General features: G+C 42.6%; 2 protein-coding genes across 2 annotated transcripts in view; both read right to left on the bottom strand.

Moving 5' to 3' along the window:
* arhgap36 (Rho GTPase activating protein 36) overlaps positions 1-18,547 on the bottom strand; it is a 30,337-nt gene extending 11,790 nt beyond the window's left edge. The window contains exons 1-2 of the mRNA XM_030779214.1: positions 18,455-18,547; positions 2,734-2,890 (exon numbers count right to left, since the gene is read on the bottom strand). Coding sequence (XP_030635074.1) covers positions 2,734-2,890; positions 18,455-18,547 — 250 coding nt within the window. The remainder of the gene's footprint in view (positions 1-2,733; positions 2,891-18,454) is intronic.
* A 5,768-nt stretch (positions 18,548-24,315) lies between these two features.
* nhsl2 (NHS-like 2) overlaps positions 24,316-24,929 on the bottom strand; it is a 59,710-nt gene continuing 59,096 nt past the window's right edge. The window contains exon 7 of the mRNA XM_030779215.1: positions 24,316-24,640. Coding sequence (XP_030635075.1) covers positions 24,316-24,640 — 325 coding nt within the window. The remainder of the gene's footprint in view (positions 24,641-24,929) is intronic.

The following is a 24,929-nucleotide window of genomic DNA, read 5'->3' on the forward strand; positions in this document are numbered from 1 at the left end:
TGAGCGTCATTACCATGTTCATTCTGCACTTCAACGGACCGTCGCAACATGACGGCATTTGCGCGACTCAAATCTAAAAAAAAAACCGGCGCTACGCCGCGGGTCCGTTTGGGTCGCCTGTCGAAAAGCGTGACTGTTTGTAAGTGGGCTGAGACGTCTCTGTAAACAGTCGAGGGCGAAAAGGAACGGCCAAAGCAAGCGGTCTGACGCTCTCTCTCTCTCTCTCTCTCTCTCTTTATCAAACAGCTTTCCATTATTAGCAGGGAAAGAAAATTCTCAAGAAAGGGGCTTAGGAGGAAATGAACGAAGCCTATAAAAAAAAGAAAGAAAGAAAGAAAAAGAAACCTTCCAGGCACTTCCCTGAATATTGCTTAAGTACAAATAGCTCATGGACACACAGTCTAAAATTAGACGGACGAAGACAAAGACCTTTTGTTGACACGTTGTTTCAAACCACGACGTTCACCGTCGACATCAGCCCACAGGTGGCCCATAAAGATACAGACGAGACTTTTTTGTTTTGTTTTGTTTTTGTTTGTTTTTTTAACAGATGTGAACTCCCTCTGCAGACTGACTCGTCTACCTCTCCCTGAACCCATCAGCATCTTCCCGCTCTTTGGAAAAACAACACAGTCCTGTAAAATCTGCAAACTTACTTCATCCATTGTCCAAAACGAGAGAGAGACGAAACGGCCTTGAATTTGTTTACTATACGGAGAGAGGTCATTGTTCCGCTTACGGCAAAGGGACTGTACATAAAAAAAACCAAACAACAAAACTTTACAAATCATGCAGGACTGTTTTCACAAAAATCAGGAAAAGTTACTGCCGTCCCCTTAAGCTATTTGTGGTGGTGGTGGTGGTGATTGTTTTCACTAATCTCATGGATTGGAAAAGATGGGGGTTTCCCTCAAGTCAAGACACAGTTGTATCCAGATGTGAGGAGCGTTATGGAGAGATGGCCTTGGGGAGAACTGACAGAAGAACCCCGGCCTCATTCTCCATGTGGAGAAGCTTAGGTGGGGTCAAATTCCCATGACTGCAGGAAATGAGAGTTTATTTCCACGGCGACAGCCCCTCCCCCTCCCCACACGCCAAGGCATCATGGGCTAATCTCCCATCAGTGGTCAGCATAGAGAGAGAGAGAGAGACAGAGACAGAGAGAGAGAGAAAAGAGAGAGAGAGAGACAGAGAGAGAGAAAGAGCGAGAGAGAGAGAGAGATAGAGCACTCTGAAGCTCTTTTTTTCAATGAGCCCACAGTGAGAAAAGAGAAGGGATGAAAGGGTTAACTTGTTCACCAACGAGAGGGAGATAACAATAGCACACGAGGGCCTCATACAGGAGAGCGAAACAGACAAAGTTTAGACAAAGGCCAGAGAAAACATTAAAAAAAAAAAAAGAAAGAAAGAAAGAAAGAGAACGCGAGCAATTCTCTGGAACTCCATTTTTCAAACGAACTCTGACAACACTGCTAGGAATCCAAAGAAAAAGAAAGGGAGGAAAATGACCCATGACAAGCTTTCATAGCTTTCAACGGCAGAACAGAGAGTTTCATAAGTATTTCCACGTGAAGCGGTGGTTTGGGCTCTCCCGGGATCCGTGAAACAGGACTCAAAGCCTTCGTCCAGAGGATCCACCAAAAAAGCTCTGCTCCGAGACCCCGCTGGTTTGATCTCCTTCTGATCTCAGAGTCACCTCTTGGAGTTCATAGGAATTCTGCTTCCTTGTGTGGACAATGGAGAATGTGCCACGGGACACGGAGGAGACCTCAACGCACGTCGCTTAACGCACACATGATTAACACACCCAGCACAGAGACCCCAGGTTCGGCACAAAATAAACGAAAAGCAAAGAAAAAAAACAAAAACAAACAAACAAACAAACAAAAAAGCACTATAGTGGGATACCACAGACAAAAAATTTCCCACATGACACAACATAATCATATAGAAAAGTGGTACATTTCTTTTAGTGTATATGAAGTAACAAACGACATCTTTGTGCAAGAAGGATACCACTTTTCGGCTAAAAGCGGTGTTTTTTAAGAAAGCGAATTGAGTTATAAAAGGTCCTGCATTCCAGTTCCGTCGGGGCTTTTATACAATAAAACATGTCTCCAGAGTGGAATGTCTCTAACGCTGCCTTTTGCACACTGAAACTTTTAGACACAATGTCCCTCAGATTACCGTTCTCTGGAGTCAGATGAACTCACTATGGTTTTTATATTCCGCGGATTTATGGTGCCTTCAACAAGTATTCCGAAGATTTACCGTCTGCTAATATTCTCTCGATTTCCTTTCAGCTACTGGCCTTTATTCACAACACCACCATCTGAATGGGACAGGGGGTAAACATTAAGATGCCATATTCGTTTCAATACAATTTATTTCTACATTTTCTTTATCCTGTTCCTTGCATACTGGTGAGAAACTGTGGAATAGCATAGAAGTACTATTACTCAGCATGAAGGAACTCATAACTCTCTTTCAGCCAAGACCCCTTAGTTTAAATCACAAGTTAAATCACAAATGATATTGAACTAAGCGGTTCTGCAGCTGTAAGTTAACACGCCGGGGTAGCTGTAGAATAAACAGCTACGCTGGCACCGTCCGAAGGCTTGTCGGCTATTAGTAGCACAATCAGTCCAGCACAGTGCTAACCATCCATTTCAGTGTATGTTACTGAGAGGCGACGCAGCAGACGGTTGATCTTTGGTGGACACAGAGCCAAACCTGTGGGGATGCTGATCTTGAAGTCCAGGTCTCTCTCCTCCAGGTGGTAGAGCGCCACCTCCTGCAAACGGGCACGCTCCAGCTCCGACAGGCTCTGGATGGGCACCGGCTGCAGTTTCACACTCTGCCCCAGCATGGTGGCCCACGTGTGGTCACCCTAACGGAGAGAGAGAGAGAGAGAGAGAGAGAGAGAGGGGAAGAAAGGAAAGAGCATGGCACGGAGAGGCAGATAGACCATGAGAGAGAGAGAGAGAGAGAGAGAGAGAGGAAGAAAGGAAAGAGCATGGCACGGAGAGGCAGATAGACCATGAGAGAGAGAGAGAGAGAGAGAGAGAGAGAGGAAGAAAGGAAAGAGCATGGCACGGAGAGGCAGATAGACCATGAGAGAGAGAGAGAGAGAGAGAGAGAGAGGAAGAAAGGAAAGAGCATGGCACGGAGAGGCAGATAGACCATGAGAGAGAGAGAAGAAGAAAGAAAGAATGGAGGTGTGAGAGATTGAGAGGAAAAAGGAAGAAGAGGAGAAAGAGAGAGAAGAGTGAGTCAGTCACTGAGTTGCTGAGTTCTGGCGGATCATTCTCTTTCTTTTTTCCTTTACGTCATTTCGAACACCCTTAGCTCACAGCTCCATCTGCACGTAACAGTGGATCCAACGTCCTGGCAGTGAACAGCAAGTTGGCTCAGCTCGCTTCTAAACCAACCATCAAATATCATTACATGCCCAGGCTGCAGGCAAGACGCATTAGTAAGACAGAATCAGATCAGGGTCATCACCTGATTCAACATCATCATAAAATTACACATATCCCTGCCAGATATTTTAAGGATCCCTTTCCTTTACTGTATTCATCCTTATCCTTCAGAGTTAATCTACATTTCCCAACCACTGGAAGTGCTTCCCGGACGGATATTGAGAGAGTACAAAATGGCTGTGTGCTCTTTTTCTTAATAAGTAGAAGAGATCAAGTGTGGGATGAAGTATCAAAGTTTTGACCCAAGTGATGGATTACTTGCATGCACACACAAGCACGCGCACACACACACACACATACACACACACACACACACACACACACACAGGTGCTCTGTCTCTGACTTACATTAAAATACTTTTTATGAAGCTACTTTCAGCCACACTGGGTAAATACAACATCATTTAAGCTTGGGGGCTCATATAGTCACACATATCATATATACATATTTATACATATCCAGCTGTTCACATCTGATATCCTGCAGTTCCGTGAATTTCATAAAACCTACAAGATCCGAGATTTACGCGAACAGGGGAGAAGTTTCAGACTTCAGGAATTCTTCCTGGCATTAACGTCAGCAGTGCTTTATTCTTCTTCTGAGTTTTGTGACCACGTAAACACACTCCTTTGGTCCCTTTTATGGTTGACAATGGAAAAAAAAAAAAAAAACATCTCCTCGCTTAGTTTATAACTAAGAATCATCCCCAAAGGATCAGAGTGCTTGTATGGATTAGGACTATGTGTATTCAAACCAATAAAAGCCACACGTTTGTTCTTTAACGACTAATCAGGTTGAACTGCAGCCAAGCAATTCAATTCAACAGTACTGATTTACGAGAGGCACCGTTGTGAACCGAAGTCGGTTACAATATCAGTTCCCAGATGGAGGGAGGAGAGAGAGAGAGAGAGAAGGAGAACAGTAGAAATCAATACGGCGATGAACTTGTGCTATGTAAAGGATCAGCACAGCTCAAGCTAAAGCCAAAACAGACATCGCCTCAGGACTCCTCCCCGGTGGTCTACTTTGATGCCCAACAGAAAAGGATCTGACAGGAGAGGGTATTTAAGGAGGGAGGGGGGGGGGGGCAAAGGGTCACCGCACCGAAGAAGCGAATGCCGCCTGCAATCGACGGGAACCCGAAGCCTGTGACGAAAACAGAGAAGGTACGGGCTGACCCGAGAGTAACGCTCTGAAACACAGCATAAATCAATTATACAGCCAATCAGTCAGGCATTCGGCGCATGCACAAAGACAGGGAAAAGGCGGTCCTTCCTGTAAGCCAAAGGGCAGATGATATAGCTGTATACAAAGCCATACCTCTGTCTGCGTCTACCTCTGTCTGCGTCTACCTCTGTCTGCGTCGGCTGGTTCATAGTCGTTTTAGCCTTGATTCAATATACCAAATTCCCCTTGAACTGTCAGTAATAAAAAGTTAACGAACGAAGTCCAATATTTACAGTGGTGATTACACTGTCCTGACTGGAAGTCCACGAGATTACGATCTAACGGTAACTCAATAAGGAAACACCAGGTTTATTAACCATCTCAGTTTAAGCGTACAAATTAGTAAAATAAGGATAATTGTATCTGACTAAATAATGACTGAAAAGAAAAAAAACATAATTGGATGCTGTGGGACCTTTCTGGAAAATTCTTTTGTAATTGCCGTGGCTAATTTTGCTCATTGTAATAAAACCAATTTTTTAAAGTAAATATCCACAAAGCAATAACCATAAAGTTTGGGGTTTTTTTTTTTTTTGGGGGGGGGGGGGGGGGGGGGGGGTTGAGCACATGCCTTATTCATTTATATTATTTATCCTGTAACTGCATGTCACAGTGTTTTCATGGTAATTTTTTTTTTTTTTTTGCTTCATGAAGGTTTATATAAACTCCAGTACAGTGAGTACAGTACCAGTATAACATACTCATGACAAATAGGAAACCTCTTCAATCAACACCTTAAGGCTACCCTTTTTTTTTTTTTTTTTGAGAATGTCTCATGTCCGTTTCCTGACGTGCCACTACGGGACGGTTTTCCGCCGGTGTCGTTGTCACACCACCTGCCCGGCAAGGCTCGGGGCAGGCCAAAGGTCAAAGGTAAAGGGTCGTGTCCTTACTTTCATGCTTTGGTTCGGTCCGAGGATGGGCGAGAGGATGTCTGAACAAATCTACAGTGTTTTTGGTCCCCGCACTGATAATATCACTAATACTCCAATCATTACATTACAAATACAAAGGTGAATTAAACTTCACAAATACTGACATGTTGTCTTAAAGTGACATTGTATGAGTGTGAATGTCAGTAAATACATTAATAACAGTCACAACAAAGTGGAACTTGCCTTGATTTGATGCACAACAGATGGTTTTCAAATGCTCTGTTGTCCAACCCAGTGAGGTACGCGGTTACTGTGTATTGAATATAATGATGACATTGAGCCGACCTAATTTCTGTTGTAATGAGACTAACTGTTCCCAGTCAGAGTGATAAAGAATAAAGTAACAAAAAACAAGAATTTATTCCTCAAGACCCACTAATTACTGTTAGAGGATAACTAACTGTCTGTGCATGCGATTGAGTTTTTCTGTCTCTCTCTCTCTCTCTCCCTTTTTCACTGTTTATGAACAATACAATGTAAAGAATGAAAAAATACAACCAAATGCATGTAAGCAACTGAACCACAGTCAGGAAAAAGACGCGTGTGAATAGACATTCTACATATGGAATGTACTATGTTCTTGTTCTATGACTTTTGTGCGTGACTGTGTGTGTATACATGACTGTGTGTGTGTGTGTATGCGCGTTTGTGTAGAGGTTACAAAACACTTTTGGTTGAAATCAAATACCAGTGTCAAACGGGACTCATGGTATAATGGTATACGCGTCAGTCACTACCTATTATAATACAAATCCATCACGTCAGAGTCACCTATCACCTCCTTTCACATTTCAACACATAGCATGCAAAAGGAAAGGATTTTGTTTCTTAACATCAAGCCTAAGTACAAATAAAGTCCCTAACGTGTGATATCCTGTTTATTGTTTTAAAAGCTAGACAAAGCAAGCCCATATAAACCACAGTGCAGTGTAGCGCCCTTCACACACCAACACTACCCACCTCAAAAGAACCTCGGATTAGAGAACAGCAGAGGACAGAGGCATCACGTGGTGATGCGTAATATATATTCAGTGGAAAGTTTATAACAATGACTCACAACAGCAACAACAAAAAAAGACATACAGAAAACCTCCAGTCCTCCTCAGTATCTTCTCTAAGAGACTGAATTAACAGAGAGAGACTATCTGAGAAGCTCTTGCCAACTGACCAGCAGGTAATTAATTCCAAGACAGCGTTTTCCACCTTTAACCTCCAACTTAGAAAAACTACTCACATACGGCAACAGAGTCAATATGGGGAAAAAAAATTGTCAGTCAATCTGTGGTAACAAATGAAGAGTTGATTTTGTCCTGAAAGATTTAAAAAAAAAAAAAAAGTCCAACAGATGAACGTGTTATTCGAACGAAACTGATTTGATTAAACCTGTGAAGGGAATATTTTAAATCTGCTAACGATTAAAAGGCGGTTTCGGCCTTTTTTGTTTTTAAACCGCAATCTCTGGCGTTTTCTTGCAGTCCGGCCAGAATTCCATTTCTTCCCCTTCTGCTCGCTGTTGACTATATTTGTCTTAATCCTCTGTCTCGTGGGCCTGAAACTTGGCATGAAGTCTCTGGTGATAAAAAAAACACCCCTTCTAATTTATTTATAAATAAGCAGATAGCTACCATATGCCCACTCTAAAATAATTCCCCCGTGTTTATGGAATGAAAATGTTAAGCGCTGAAATATTGTCAGCCAGTACCTGCCAAAGTAGAAGCACTCGTGTATGCCCCAGGTCTACAGATCCGCCAAAAACAAATACAAAATCACAAAAACAAAAATTGTATTCTGAGACTTTTTTTAGGGGTTTTTTTTTTTGTTTGTTTGGGGTTTTTTTACTTTAATTCAGCAGTCCTTCCAAACCACAGCTTAATCTTTACAACAAAACACATCACCTAAAACCGTGTCACGTCAGAAAACGAATGCCGTAACATAGTTTTCCTTCACCGGGGAGAGGGTGCTCCGTTATAAAGCCACTCGGAGTGAACCGAGATCACTAAACAGGAAAAGCTATGGCAGCCTTGTTCTCAAATTTAAAGCCGAGGCAATGGAGTTAACACAAGAACTCTATTGAGTCCCATTAGCCCGCCAGTGTCTCCCAAGCGCAGTGGGCTGTTTGGTATTCATTACCCAAACTACCGTCGATTAACCACCGCAAAAAAAGTCTGACCATTCCTCTACAGAACGAGAGACCAGCGGCACCGCGTTCTACAGCGTGGTTTAGAGTTCTGATCAGTGGTCGCATTCGTGCTATTGATGGGGAAAAAGCAGGACGTTGTTACGCTTTCATCCCATGAAAGGAAGAGAAAGGATGAAATTGATTTTTAACACCGGTGGACCTGAGAGGGACAAAAAGACATTCTCTCTCTCTAGAGACACTGCCACGCTTCTTTACGGGAGGAAAGGACTGTAAACAAGAACGCCGCTGTTACCCCTACAGGCGCACGCACACACACACACACACACACACACACACACACACACGTACACACACAAACTCGGAGTCTTAAAACCACAGCAACTGTCACATGAAATTAAAATTGCATGAACAAATCTTACACACACATACAAATACATACATAGACACATATTACCAACAGGTATACACACACACACACACACACACACACATGGCTGTCAGACACACTGCACATCACTCTACTGACAAAAAACGATTTCATACACAAACACACATTAGTCTGTGGGAAAGGAATCCCAGAAGAGGAGAACAACGCACACATGCAAACACATGCACACACGCTGTACCTGCGCTCTCGGAGGTCTGGAGATTAAGACACAGAATCTGACAGCGAGGCAAAGACACACAGAGAATAAACTCCACAAGTCTCTTCAGACAACACCGACGCTACAGCCAGGCAAAGCCAGTCCAATTGGGGCACAAGGGAACACGCGTCACAGGGTAGGAAGAGAGAGGGATCAAGAGAGGGTGAGAGAGAGACAGATCTGTTCTCTCCATCTGCTGCCCCCTTAAGTAAATTGGAGCAAGGCGTCCTGGCTGCCAAGAGCAAACTTCACATAAACACAGTGAGAGAGGAGGAGGAGAGAGGAGAAAAAGGGGAGGAGAAAAGGAGGAGCAGCACAGTCTAGAGAGAACAGATTTAATGAGAATTTACTCTTTCCCTCACGACTGGAGACCACTACAGCACAATGAACACACAGACACACACAGACACACACACATACATGCACACACACACATGCATACAAACACACACCCACAGACACACACACACAAACATACATGTACACACACAAACACACACCCACACACACACACACACACAAACACACACCCACACACACACCCACACACATGGACTACAGCACAACAAACACAGACTCACAGGCAGCCTCATCAACTTCCCACTCTTTCCAGCATTTCCCTGTTACAGTCAACTGGGAGTGTTGGTCTCTGGGGTTTTCACTATTTTAGGCTACATATCTAAAAATTTTAATCTCTTTCTCTGAGCTGGTTATTTGATCTCTGTTACATTGCTCAACAGCACAGTCACTGTGACTTTAAAATCTGTTCCAAAACAGAAATGAAAGACTTAAGTGATGCAAACGTCTCCCTTATACCACTTGAGCATGGGAGAGCGTCTGAGGTTTCAGTCTGAAGCTGAGTGACAGGTCTGCTGTCTTTTTTCGAATTGGCTCGACAGATGTATGAAGTTCACTGCATGGAGAGACAGAGAGAAAGAAATGGAGAGAGAGAGAGAGAGAGGGGGAGAGAGGGGAGAGGATTGGAGAATGGAAGCTGGAACATTCCAGTTTAGGCTTCCTGCAGCAGATGCTGCGATATGGCTGGAAACTCACTGCTATCACACACACACACACACACACACAGAAGCACACACAGAAGCACACACCATCTGTAGCCCCGGCTTAACGCGCAACAACAAAAGCACCCAGCGCAGTTGACCTATAACCCTTTTTCGTTGACCTCTCAGGACATCTAGGTTCCATCTAACCCCCTGGCATTCCAGAGCAAAGAACAAAGCGACAGGGGCCATCCACTGGGCTATGATGTCACAACGCAGCTCTCACCCGACGGCAACCGACCAGCTACCGCAGACTTCCTAAAGCAAAAGGAGAGAGAAAAAAAAAAGAAACAAAACACTCCCAGAGAGATTACATCAACATCCTATCCTTCTCTGGTCAGTGCCTGCTCGCTGATCTAATGATCTCATTAGCGCTCGGCCGCAAAGCTTCCTGACACCTCAGTAAAACTCTGGAGACAGAGCGGGACCTCCGGTAAAAAAAAAAAGCCACACTGTTCTTGAAGAAGAAGAGCCCTCTGCATCTTAAAGAAGAGTCCGGAAGGCAAAGATCAAGGTCTCGCGGAACGTTGAATGCGAGTGTCGTGAAATCTCCTTTAAAGAAACAAACAAAAAAAAAAATGCAGATTTAAACAAACAAAAACCAAGTACGCTGGCAAACTCGAAAAAAAAAATACTTCTCATTTTTCGTGAACGACTTCTGTCTGGGACATTTTTAAACAGCCTAAGGGATATTTATAAAACTTGACAGGGACTTTTTTTCTGTGTGTGTGTGTGTGTGTATGTATGTGTGTGTATTTTGTGTGTGTGTGTGTGTGTAGTGCACAAAGATAACAAGCACACCGCTTGTTGTTTCGGGCGTCTGAGCTAAAAAGGCTGTGTATGGGGTTAGTGCGTGATGGGCAGCGACATGACTGAGTTCTCTAGAGACTCCTCTGTCTCTGTCTAGCTTTCAAAACGTACTCCAGATGCAGGCGAGCGAGGGCCAAACCTCTCTCTGGCTCCTCGGCGAAGCCGCTTTTAAAAACGTCACGGCAGACAGACGCTCTCCTCCGCTCTCCAGTTCGTTCGGTTCCACAAAAAAAAAAATGTTGGAGAGCGGTTTTCTTAAGTGCTCTGCTGTCACATCTGCACTTGTGGAAAGACAATCAAACATCTTATACAGGAAAAAAAAAAAAAAAGACAATTAATCCGAAGCTGAATTCGTTTGTTTAGTGGAGTTTCAGCGGAGGATGGTGACACGTGCTGATTCAGGGCCTAATGTACCAAGCGTGCTTTTCGTCTTTTCCTGATTGTTTTCGACTCGGCCTAATGGGTATACGCTGGTTGCTAGGAGAAGTGTTCCCCCAACCCCAAAATAATAATAATAATAATAAAAAAAAAAAAACATTACAATGAATCACAGATCGTCATGAGATTATTTCGACAGGAAAAAAACAAAGATGTGCACATTTTTCCACAGATCTTTGAGTTTTCACATCCTGGTCACAACGTAAAAAAAAAAACGAGTGCAGCCCCCTTTTCATGCGTTTGACCCCTGACCCCCCCCCACATCCAGCTCTCTGTCTCTTCCTGTTTTGTGGATGAGAGAGCCGGGAGGGTAAGCTCGACGGGACCGTATGACTCGGACGCGGAGGGAATTGGACGGGAGCACGGGATCAAACCCTCTCCCCATTGGCCGGATAAGGATGAAATCCACTCTGTGTGAAGGTTTGCGTGCTCGAGAGGATCGGGGTCACATCTACATGACACGGACATTCAACACTCAGCAGATTTCATGCATGTCTGTACGGCAGGACTGGATATAGGTGACAGGATGTCCACATTGCTAAACACATCAAAAAGCGTAGCGTCGGAAATGACTGACGTCACCCAAGTGACGCGAATAGTCAAAGTCATATGGATGAAGATCTGATAGACAGTAAAGCTTAATACCACATAAGGATAGTGAACTTTGGCTCCTTGCCTAACAAAAAAAAATCCAAAGGCAAAGGATAAAGTGTTGTTTAGCCTTTTCAGTGATATTAGAAACACACGGTGTAGGTTGACTACAGCCGGCGCGCATTAGAGACCGGTGCCAAAGAGACAGACAACCCCCGTTTCAATCGCACCTTGCATTTTCTGTGCCGCACTACACCACCACATCACGTGGAATCCTCCCTCCACAACTGGGCCAAACAAAACTCCACGGAGACGCCGGGCAAAACCCAGCCACAGACAGTACGTCTCAGAAAGGCATGCGTTAAGCAAATGTCTTTGTTTTGGTTTATTCCGAGGAGGTGAAAGTTCTTTTTCTCTCAGGATTTCCTGCAATACATCTTTTGACTTCGCGGCTCCACAATGGTGCTGACTGAAGCTCAAGGACTGTGCCAGATCAGTGAGAGTAACTCTATACTCTTGAGTGCCCACCCTCATCTGCAGCTCTATACAGGCCCTCTATCCACACATCAGCGAACATTACCGCCCTCTAGAGGCCAAAGTGTGCAAGAACCTGTAAATGACTTGATGCGTTGCCATGGTTTTGGCTCTCTCTCTCTCTCTCTCTTGGCTTAGATCTTGTTCTAAAATTACCATAAACATAACCACATGTTTATTCATAATTAACAGCAGGAGCAGCATGAAAAAGACATTTTAATGTTCCAAGTTACTCCTCATTCCTGAGTCTCAGACACAGATTGGTTGAACAAAAAGTGCTCACCTGTCAGCAGAATGGAATCTGAAAAGGGGTGTAATTTAACGAAATCTAAATCTGAAGACCATGACAATACGGGTAATTCCAGTTTACACCCGTTAACCGTTTCCAGAAAGATCTCAGTCATTCTAGTGATTTGACGCGTAATACTTTTACATTATTCGCTCTAGTCCGGTCCTCCCCTCAGATAACCTGAGATGCCAACAAACCCGATATGAAATGGTGAAAATCAAGAGCAAAGCAGATTATGAAACCTCTTCCCTTTCTTTCTACCGGCATGACTCACGAAGCATAGTACAGTTAATACGGCGTGTTGTAAGGTTTCTGGTTACTGCAGGTAGCGTTTAATTATGTTATCCCTTCCAGCGACACGCTGGAGCAACAAGCCAGGAGACAAAACATCAGGATAGAACTATGAGACCACGGGGCTGTTTGGACAGACGTCAGAATTGCATGCTAGTTTGACAATGCGGCTTAGGACCCGTATTGCCAAATTCGCTGACTCCTGATGACCGGATTCATAGCAGACATTACAAGCATCAATTCTGCATTCAGATCATTGTCTTCGGGGAAAGTTATTTCAGCACAAATTAGACTCACATCAGCTCTTGGCCTTCCTGCTATAACTCGTAGTCACATTTTGATGCAGTTACATAGTTAATAAGTTTGTGTGACCCTGTGCACATCACAATTTAATACTTATATTCCACAAAGAATGTTACAAACAACGAATACGAACTGCAGACAAGTGTATGCCTCAGAGTAACTTAAACGGATCGGTATGGGTTTGAAATCTTGCCACGCTCCACGTTGCATTGTGGAAAACAGTCTTCGCTCCCTTGGCCAAAGTCAAAATACCATTATTAAAGCAAGCAGCAACAGTATGAGTCTGAGGAAGGTCCTTCACAGACAGAGTAACTGAACTTCGCCACAGGAGAAACACTAACATAAGTGTGAATTCTAAATATTAGGAGAAATTCCCGTTAGGCGTGCACTGGAGATCAGTTTGGAGAAATGACAAATCAATATCCATTACAACACCTATAGGTCTCTGAGCAGTCAACAAAGATTACACTGCAATGCTTCTCTGGGTTTAAAGGACTAAACTGAGATGTAACAGTGTGTGTGTGTGTGTGTGTGTGTGTGTGTGTGTGAGAGAGAGAGAGAGAGAGAGAGAGAGAGAGAAGGGGGGGAGTACCCCCTCACAAGAAAGAAAAAAAAACTATAAAAATGCAAACAAGTTTAACAACAAATGAGAGTTCCCTGAGAAAAGAATCTTTAAATTAATTAATTTCAGCATGCTGTTTGTGCCATTACACTATAATCTTGATTCTATCAAAAAGCTAACATCCGTTGATGAAGGACATTACATCCTCATTGGTTTAATGCGGTCTTCCTGTGTACAAATGAGTTGGAATTAGCCTGATTATGAAACAACATTTCTTGGGAAACATTTTTTTTTCTGGGCAGCTCGTGCGCAGCAAGTCAAAGAACTTCTGACTAAATAATGAGAAATTTGTTGTCAGCCATCTCAAGCACAACTTTGGGTCTCTGTCTCTAACTTTACTACGGGAAATAAGAGTTATAAACAAAACCTATGTATGTTATGCTCTTTTCAAGACATTTTCCAGTCGTCAAACACCGTAGTATATTTTCCGCCCCCTTAAAGATCTAACCGTGGTTGGACTGAACTTGGCCATCGCTCAGTTTCATCCTCCTTGAACATCATTCATCTGGACATGCTAAGCTGAGGTTTGGCATGAAATACCACCAGAAATACCATGACTGATGCATGCTTCCATCTTAGCATAGCGGTATGTCATTATTTCCCGAGGAGATAATGAATTATAGCAGGCTACTCACAGTAAAACTGCAGACAATCTGCACCGATTGCCACAGCAAGTGATTCGCAGAGAAGTCGTAGGACATGAGGAAATATGAAACGACTGTTGTGGCTAGTTGTTATTTACTTGGTAAAAAGGCAGAGTTCAAAAAAGTATCTGCAGAGGTGATGCTAACTTGTCACAAGGTCAGCTCGCAGAGAAACCAGGAGGACAAATTTCATGATTACTACTGAAGCTGGGGTTTTTTCTTTATTCTTAAAACAAAACAAAGCAAAGCAGAACAGCACGGTTTCTCTCCTTTTTCCGTCGTTATATCATCACCTCGTTCTTTCAGAGAATCCCAGAGGTCACGCAGAGGAAATGCCATTTAAGAAATCATGCAGTGAGGATGCCATGTTACCCTAAACAGGACATTCTCCACCCATTCTCCACTGCCCTGTCCAGTTCCGCTAAGCTGCACCTCGCTTGCCATCCGCATCGTTTGGTTTCGCATCCATAACCAAACCCTTCGCGTTTCAGAAACCGTGCAGTCAGTTGGCAACACACCTGGCTATAAGAAAATGGAAAAATGTCATTTCCAAAACGTTAAAGCACAACTCCCGACACAAGTCAGCATGAAACAGTATAGTGTACTGACGCGATGTCACCAGGTTTCTATGTACTGTAGCTCACTAATTAACGGACATGGAATGACACACAAATAATCTATACTTTCATATGGCTCGTAGGACGGTCAAGGTCTTTTATACTGCAGGAAAGCGCTGCTGGAGGCTTTATGTGCTGTAAGTTGTTGCTGTTGTGCACAACCCGGTTATTGACTGACCAATTGATTAGTCGTTGGCGGTCCACTATCTCTCTCTGTTTGAAACGACGCCCGACAGCCATACATTAGGATAAGATCTTGTATGTAGCTCATACCATGGGATTCCATGTTGAAGCCTCTCTGGGGAGAAAAATTTGATCTTGCATTCCACTGAATATGAAAAGAGAGCATTGGACAGTCAATAGTACTCATCCATATGCCGGCCTCCAGTGTGACTGCAGGGGCTTAGACTTTAGCTAATGGGGTCTTTAGAAGATCCACAAACAAATACAGGGTGTCCTGAGGAGGGGGTCAATAGGAAAGGGCAAACACATGAAATAAGCTGGCTTCATCACGAATGCTCAATATATCTTCCATCTGTCATCCATCTGAGGGGCATTTCAGTGCAAACTATGTAGGACTATGGCTAGGTGAATCTGCAGCCACATCATCTCTGCACCACAACTTTAGCAAAACTTCACTCAAAATCAGTGGCCTGCATAGCCTAATTTGTATCATTGAATTCATTGGTTATTAAATTAATTGTAAGATTAACAAAACCGAGGCAGATATCTGAACAGTGCATGTTAAAGTTGGTAGTCTCAGTTTTGTCTTTGGTGAAGTGAAAGACTGTGGTATTATGAAGTTCTGATAGGCAATACATGTTGATAAAGAGCTGTATAAGTCTCTGTATTTTAATCATTTTGAAACAAAAATGTTTTTGAGTGTGTGTGTGTGTGTCTGTGTGTGTGTGTGTGTGTGAACTTGGCTTGGAAGTGCCTCTTTTTCCATTTGACGGTAGTTATCTTTCGTGGTCCAAATGCATGTGAATCCTCAGTAAAGTCTGCAAGACCCATGTGTGGTGATTAGGAATCTATCTGACTACATTTATCTCCCATGGGCCTAAACCTCTACTAAATCACAGCCGTAGAAAATGAGTTTTGCCCGATTTTCGTTTTCAAGACACGAGGACAACGGACTTATCCACATTCCAGAAAGAAGCCTTTTCTCTCTGAAGACAATGGAAAGAGACAGAGCACAAATCCCTTTCTCTAGCAGTTTTATTAGTTCCAATTAAAATCATAGTTAAAGTCATTTTATCATCCAGCGTTTTGCGGAGGGTGTTTTGGGTGGTCAGTATTCAAAGTCTTCAAACGGGGTTCGGTTCCAGTGACCTCCAGGAAGAAGCGACAGCATTGGAAGGGAAGTGGTCAGAATGTCAAACCCTGTTCCTATGCCCTCTGTATCCATCCATCTTATGATAAGTCTTTTGAAACGGCACCGGTTTGGGTCGTGTGACGGGCTTCTCTGTGGGAATTGGGAGGAAGTGGGATGCTGGAAAAGATCTTTGATGTCGACCGGTTTCAGGAGCTTGAAGAGAATCTTACGTAAATCCACAACAAACGTGTCGACACAGAAACAGAACGCCCATATCTAACGCGTGTCATCTTTTCACTTCGTTATCTTTGGTATCGCAACTGGGTATCACAACTCTTTGATGCACCGTGCAAACAGTCGACATCCAGCCTGACTGTTATGTAAGATTTGAGATAAATCTATGTAGTCGTCCATACAAACACCATTTAAAAGAAACTCGAAAGTATTGGTTCCAATTGAAAGTTGTCAAAAGTTTCCGGTCCCAAATCCAATGACACAAACTGTTTAATGCATCCTTAGGGTTTGACAAGTATTCAAAAGAGCAGACAGACAGTTCCTCCGCTTTCCTGGTTACTCTTTCATAGAATACCCTGATGGTGCATATTTGAACGTTCACCAATATTTTTGTCTGAGTGTTATACAGTCTCTGTTTTTGTTGTGGAGATTTATGAAGGTCTCTCGTGAGTAATGTGTGGTTTTAAAACTTTGTGGTTTTCCAGCTGTAATTCTGTGAGGCCTATGCCATGACACACCTATAAAACACTTGCTGGAGAGGATAGGAAAAGCACAGCATACCCCTCCTCCACCTCTCTCCACCCCCCTCCGCCTTCTTCACCGTGCCTTGTATCAATCATACATTATCTTAGTGTAGACTTACATTAACTCCAACACATGAAGGATGAGTTAGAACCGGAGAGACACCCAGAGAGACTCCTCCAAAAATACACACTTGGTTTGAGCAACCACTCAAACTCTTAACTTCACTGGATTCAGTCAGTAATAGTGAGATCTTCGGTGTCCGAGCTTTTTCTGACACATAAACTGATCATATTGGTTCTAATATTGTCTGGGTTTTTTTATGTGTCTGAGTCACCCGTTTTGGTCGGTGATAACCCAGTGTAAAACACCATAAAGGAACATCATAAAAGGTAAGATATAGGAGAGTTCCTTAATTAAAAGTGACCTCTGAATGTTTGATTAGGATGTCGTTTGTGATCCACCGACAGAAAAAACCCCCACAATAAACAGCGTCAGAGCTACCTTTCCACGTTATGTAATGTACAGCACATTACGTAATGCAATGCACAGTTCTGCTAATTACTGTGATTGCATTCAATCTCAGAGCAGAATGAAACAGAAAGATGCCCCCCCCCCCCCCCCCCCCCCCCCCCTCAAAACACATGGTCTTCATTATACTGAGGTTCATCCAAGACGTTAAGCAACAGCTTCGGGAGCAGACGTTACCATCAAACATCTTTTCCACTGAATGCACTCTTTGTAGGACAACAAATATTTCTGCATTGTTTTGTGTAGAAAAAAAAAAAACCCCAATAACTTTGCATGACAGAGAAACCGCTTAACTTGAGATTACAATGCGAGCCTATGCAAACTCAGTTTGTATTGAGTCATAACTATGTGCATAGTTTGTAGGCTTTGCTTCAGAACTTCATAGTTCTATATTTTCAAGAATAATCCAATTTTACTTTTAGAAAACTTCAGGTCAGGTTGTGTAAAAATATGACAAACTGTTTTTTTTTTTGATCCAGTGTCTTATTTCTGTTGATGCATTTATCATCTAAATGGTAAAGCGAAGAGCAAATCAATCACATGTTCTTTTGCCAGCTTTGCTTTTGGGCACAGCTGGACGATACCGCATGTAGAGGCTATGACTTCGGTATCCATCTTTTACCTGTGTCACTTGATATCAAGTTTCACAGTCCAATAAGAGAAGCACAATGTTTTACAACTTGGCTCTGAACTCTCAGGAAACAAAGAAGAGGTGTCCAGCTGAGAAACCATCAGCACATACCTAATAAAGAAATTCCTTAAAAAGTAATTCTTTAAACCAAACATTTCTAAAAGAGTAATCAACCACAAATCCACATTTCACACCAAGGCGATACAAACAAGCTGCATTCTCACTGCGTACTGTTTTTGTGTAGAGACTAAAAGGCAGCCTATATATGCGTTTTCATAGCGTTTAACAGTTGCCTATGACACAATGACCTAATATCAGGATTCCAATGTTCCATCATAAAGTCATGCATGTTTGTACTACTTTGTTTAGTATCTTTTACCTTTCACGTGAAGTGTCTCAATGCTGTGTCCCTGACGGCTTTGAAGTGCATTAGTATGGATTTGGTTTGCTTCCCTAAACTCACGTTAAGTTCATAGGTTGTACCTTGCAGAAATCAGGTTTTCTTGTGAAGTCTGTGTGTAATGTCTTTAAACTAACTGAAGCGGACTTTCCTTGTCAACTTAACAATAAACAGTAATAAGCAGTCGCGACTCACCACGTAATAAAACTGCATATCCTGCCGCACAGGATCCTCTGGCTGCATCACTTTAGACGAGGGTCCATCCGATCCAACATAAAACAAAACCATTACATTAAAATACAGGGACTCAGACCAACTCTCCGAAAAAAGAAAAAAAAGAAGAAGAAAAGACAAGAAAAAACAAACACTGGTTAAATCCACTTTGTTTTCTTCCCTATAATTTTTTTTTTTTAAACTGGGAAGTTTAAGCTGTCAGTTCCAGAACAGGAGCCACGCTGGGGTGTACTGTCGAGTTTTTTTTTTAATGTAAGTGCGTTCTGCCTTGGTGTCGTGTGTGTGTGTATGTGTGTGTGTGTGTGTGTGTGTGTGTGTGAAGCGATAGTGGTTCTTTCCTGTGTTGGGTGCTCTTTTTATATGTGTGTGTGTGCGTGCGTGTCTGTGTGTGTGCACTCCTGCTGATAAAACGCAAGTGCCTGTCTGACGCAGCAGAAGCCCTGTCTGAAGTGAGCCGAACAGCCTGTCAGTAACAGGAAATGCACAGCTGGCTGCTCTCTCTGCCTGCCACTCTTCTCCTTCTCCTTCTCTCTCCACAGCAGCACGAGGAAGCACCGGAGAACGTCTGTCTTCTGACTCTCTATCTCTCGCTCCGGTTCCACCCGAGAGCAGTTCTCTCTCCCTGTTCCAACCCATTCTCACAGACTTGCCATGCGATGGTCTGCAGTTGCTGGAGATAGTTGTCTGTTTACATAAAGAGGCCCAATGACTGTTATCTTAATTCGCGCTCCTTTTGAACTTTGACCCTACGGCCGTGCGATTTACAGGTGCGCCCCGCGTTTTTTTTTTTTTTTTTCCACGACGCAGATCTTTATTTGCACACCCACCTCTGGAAAAAGAAGAGATCCACTTCTGTTTGATTGTGGTTATTTGTAATCCACCCATAAAACATGTAATAAACCGTCTCACAAGGGTTTAAAAAAAACCTATAGGAAGCTCAAGGACGAGTTGAATAAACAGAATGGGGTCGTAATATAACCGATTACTTTTTATCAAAGCACATTTCAATTATGCAGGTGAGAAGCAGCAGTCCCTAAAAGCATTGCACATTAAAACACATGCACCATGATAACATGCAAAACTTACATTGCTGGTGCCCTCCTGTGCAAGCAGTGCCGTGCATCATATCACTGACAAATAATCCCTGTCTTGACATTGCGTGTTAAAACTTACTCTACAGTTTGTGTCCATGGTGATGCACAGAATCTGCTTTGAACGCTGCCCACACACAATGCACTCACCCACAAACTAAAACACACACACACACACACGCGCGCGCACACACACACACACACATGCACACACACTGTACATACCCACATGTCCAAATAAAGATCCCACGCAACTGGTAAGATAAACACACATACATACACACACACACACACACACACGTTTAATGCACACACTTTGCAAGATACGATGCCAACGGTGTTTGCACGTACCTTACTAAAACAAATCAGAGATGTGTCCACACAAGAGACATTCATTTTGCCTCAAGCTTTACCTCACAGACCAGAGCAACTAAAGGTGTAAAACACAAATCCTTGCTTTCTCCTTTAGTTTTGTGCTTATGTAATACTTCATTTGTTTTATTAAGCGCTTTATGCTTGCAGGTGTTTTGAGAAAAAAAATGCATCTCTCCAACACGTAATAAACCTGGTCCGAATACTACACAGTCAGTTTCCCCGGTCTATTTGGTTTCTGCAGAGCTATGAGTCACAAGGGGGCAGTATTGCCCCATTATATCATGCGCAATGTGATTATATAATTTTGTTATGGAATTAATAATAGATTGTTTTGTCTTCTAGAGAACTCCTTTTAAAAAACCACTTTGTGAAGCTGGATTTCAGTTTAGAGGAGATGCGCTCGACAGAGATCGCAGTTTTGCTGGGACAAGAAAAACAAATATCTTTGCATTTAAAAATTTACAGCCCAAAAGAAAAAAGAGGCTCTGAATCAATAAAACATAAAAGCAAAAACATTTATGTGATTCAGTATTACTTTCACACCACTCACTGACAGAGCTAATCTCTTTAAATATTGCAACACACTTTGCTTCTGCTTTATAGAGAACATAGTAAACACTGTTATGATTCATACACTTCCCTGTATAGAACATGAAAACACCAAAACAACTTGTTAAGCAAGAAAAATAATTTATTTTAATGATATAATTTTACCACATTGGCAACAACATAGCTGTTTGAAGTACTTACAGCTACATATCCTTACTGCTGGAGAGTGAGGTTTTAGAATATGCTGAATTTTAAATATGTATTTCCAATGATTAAAATAACAAAAATATAATATAATTCCCAGTATACCCTTGCCATCCGGCCGGACTGCCTTCTAGGTTTGAAGTAGCGTGGAGGAGGGACATTTCTTTTAAAGCTTTTCTGTTCTGGCAATCTGTCAGATGTCATACAATCAGATAGAGTCAGAACACATTGTGCTGTTCCACTGCTAAAACACTAAAATCCTCTGTTATATTCATCTTATTACTATCTCTATCTCAAAGCTGTAGCTTCACTTTACAAGTTATGTACAGGGCCTAAGACACGTCGTTTCGACGTTGTGAATTTATAAGGACTGATTGAAGTGTGTTTGTTTTGCCTCACAGCAACCAGATGGTCCATCAGCAAACTCGTTTTTTGGAAACCGAGGCGGAACGACCCCCCCCCCCCCCCCCCTCCAAAAAACGGAGCTGGTTAGAGTCCATCTTTTCTCCATGTTTCTCTTTTCTTTGCTGGCATGTTTTCTTGGCCAGCTTAATTTCATTTCCCCTCTGAGAGTTGTGTTAGGGTTTAAAACGCAACCCCGTGAATCTCGTCAGAAGAGGAGCATGAAAGGAGGGATGAGGGGCAGAGACCGGGAGGAAAGAGGAAGTGACACCGTAGGACAGGCTTGTGCAGCAACTCACAACTCAGTCTCCCTCATTTAGCGTAATCCAAAACCGAGCTACTTCATTTTGGTCACTGTATCACATCTCATGTTCGCTGTGTCTACTGTGTAATGTAATGTTTGTAGTTCTCTGTAGCAGACAAGATCATTTTACTCCACAAGTTATGTAGCCAGCCTCATAAGTCTCACAGGCGAGAAATTCTTCAAAGGAAAGTTCATTTTGTAGAGACTCAGAAATCAATCTCTACAATCATTACTAGCCTCAGAAAGGGAATGTTTAAATTTTGTGCCTAGGTTGCAGGCAAAACTGCACAATTTTCTGAATGTTCTTCTGTTTACTTTTCGAGTGTTGTTTAAATTCTCTCTCTCTCTCTCTCTCTCTCTCTCTCTCTCTCTCTCTCTCTCTCTCACTCTCTCGCTCGCTCTCTCTCTTTTCCTTTTTCTCGAACCACTTCTTCTCTTGTACCTGTGAAACAAGTGTTGACAATGAAAGGGTACAGCACAGAGTACACAAGAGTCATAATGACTATTATAGTAGTAATCATAAAAAGAATACAAGAAACTCTGCATACCCCTACAGAAGTGCAATACCAAGGCATTTAAAAACACAGAGGCTTCGCGTCAGAGTACAAGGCAAACAAACACTGGTTTTCTTTTTTCTTTTTCTTTTTTTTGTTTCATTCACTAAATATTTAGAACAAGCGTCACTCACTATTTTATGTGGTAAATTGTGTTTCGTTTCTTTATCTCCTTATTTTTTCAAAGTTATCAGAATACCTGAATGACTGGCATGAGAAAACAAAGACCAAAATCAGTTTGTTTGTTTTTTGTTTTTTTTTTATCTTGGAGTGCTCCATCTTAGCCTCTGACGTCCAAAAGTGTGAAGAGATTTTAGACGGGCACTTCTACTCCAGGCCTGCAGAGGGCACTCTGGCTCGTAGCACCAGGGTTCTGTCTCTATTCTGATTGGGAGCCAGAGAGCCAAGCCCAAAGTGAGAGAGGAGCATGGAATGGATAAGGATAGAAGCAGTCTTTGAGCACAGCAAAAACAGTCCAATGAAGATCCGCCAATGCAAGTGTTCAAAGGCCATGCACAGAAGGAGTAGACCAGCACAAGTAAGCACAGACACCCCAGTTCCTTTGCAATTAACAGAATTCATCTCATTTTCCCCAACCCTGCTTTCCTGCATGGACTCCAGGTTCCACTTTCTGTGAAATGAATGGCAACCAAACCAGATGAAATGTTTTTCGTTTTTGTTTTTTTTTTTTCCTTCTTCTTCTCCTCCTTGCTCTCTTTGTATAGCATGAACAGAGCACTGTTGACTGTTAGCGTTCTTTTCCTGACATTCTTAGACATTCATGGCTGTTCTGTCACAGCAGACAGAAGCTTTGTACATCCAGTTTTGATGCATAGTCTGAAAATGGGCATAAGATGAGGATTGACTGCAATATTGGATACAGGTAGAAGGTTCCCAGAACATATTGTAGCTACAGTATGAGAGTAAAAGTGTGTGGTGACTGGAAAGGTCTGTAGCAATGCCTTCAAAAAATGGCCTGACCACAAACATATGGAGGCAAAAGAAGAAAAAAAAAAAAGAAAAGAAGAAAGAAATAGCTTAATATTCTTAATAGTCCGTCCTTCAACCTCTTAACCATCCGGGCACATCTGCAATTCTCCTCCCTGATTCTTTGTGTGTTAAATAGTGTACTCTCCATACACAGAGATCGTACACTTAGACCGATAGCCATCGCGGGTCTCCTGAGTGTAGAGAAACCCCTGAGAGATTTGCCACACCGGACAGTCCAGACTAACGCCTTTTGGGGGGGGGGGGGTCTTTATCCCTTGGCTTAAAGGTCCTTTCTTTGTCCTTTCAAAATCCCACCCCTGTATCATTACCTCATTTGGTTTAGTCCACAAAGTCAGCACAGCATGCAGCAGTACCCCAAATTTCCCATGAGGTCCGTCATCTTCTCTGGTGGTTTTGGCTGATCTTTGTGTATGTATGGTACACTTTGTGGGACCACTGTCGGCAGTGTGGGAAGATCCGAAAGGTACTCATTCAGGTGTACCATTCTGTATTGCACGATGGTGCTTTGTTTGCAAATTTTCCCTCATGTGCTGTGAACAGTATCGCAATAGGCAGTTTTAATAGCCCAAATCACAACTCGTAGCAGTTTTTCTGTTTCTCACCTCCAAGAATCAAAGTTCTGCGAATATATTTTAGCATATACTGTCTGTTTACATTTGTACAGATTAAATAAAATTCTGGAGACATTTACATGGCCTTCCATCTTATTTCAGAAAAAAACAAAGGCAAGTTACAAATCCAATTTTTTTTGTCTTGTAAACCACTTCTTGTACTGATGAAAGTGCTTAATTTTAAGGGGTACCAGGCTTTGCTTGCAAACCTCTGGAATGTTTCTAACTACTGAACTGTTCATATCTTCACGTTTCTGTGTGAAGAAACACGCAAGCCCTCATATGGAAAAATAAAGAGAAACATCTTGCTTTGACCATATGTAGTCCAACATTTTTATAAATGCACTCTGGATTCAGTCCACGTAAATACATTGCTTCTCCACTTCGTGTGAACTGTCCCAGATGTCACTTTTTTCATCTGTTCATCTCCACAAAGGGCAATGAGTCACTGTGATACATTCTTGTTTGGAGAATAGATGGCAAAACCATCTATCTCAGAATTTCTCATGAACACTGAATTCCATCTCCTCTGTTATGGATAATGCTCCATAGAAACTTAACTTCAGCCATGTGGCAAAAAAATCAAGACCCCATGTTGTTCAAAAGCAATAACTCAAAGCCATCTCACTCCAGACATTGTGAGATCCAGGTAAATTAAACCTTTTTGATGTTCGGTATGGCAGAACAAAAAACCAGACGCATCAGAGTCCTGTGCAGAGAATCAGTGGTCCTGGGGGCGTGGTTTGGGCTGCTGTGTCCCAGCACCTAGCTCTGGGTCTGGCTGAGAGAACTCAGTGACACGGCGGGCCAATGGGTTTGTGCTCTTAAGTAGCTCCATGGCAGAGACGCGGGTCCCAGCACTGGCCTTGCTGCTCTTCTTCTGCAGCAAAGCCATGAAGTTCTCATTCCGCGAGCTTGACCTGGGTGTACTGCCCAGTGTCAAGGTACGCGGGTCAGTGCCACTGCTCTTCACAGGTGAAACCAGGCTCTGTCGGCTGCCGAAGGAGTCTCCTGGCTCCTTACGGCCTAGAACTTTTCGCTTTGACCTGGTGAAACAGATTAATGTTGGAAAGTGTTAATAAAAGCTTTGAAAATTAGCTGTTTAATATGGTAGCCTCTATATCATTGATTATGTAATCTCTAAAGGATTTAATAAATGTAACATCAGTGAGGGTCGCACAACTTTGTCTACCTTTTAATACTAATTGGAGTGCAAACACTTTGATCGTGGCTAACGTTACAGTGCTGTGAATTAAATAAAGAATAAAAGATGAAGCGTACAGTGTTGAAGGTAGTGGATTACTTGCAGAACAGAATAGAGACAGCACTAAAAGC

Source organism: Chanos chanos, chromosome 7, assembly GCF_902362185.1.
Source record: "Chanos chanos chromosome 7, fChaCha1.1, whole genome shotgun sequence".
In the NCBI taxonomy this organism is placed as follows: Eukaryota; Metazoa; Chordata; class Actinopteri; order Gonorynchiformes; family Chanidae; genus Chanos; species Chanos chanos.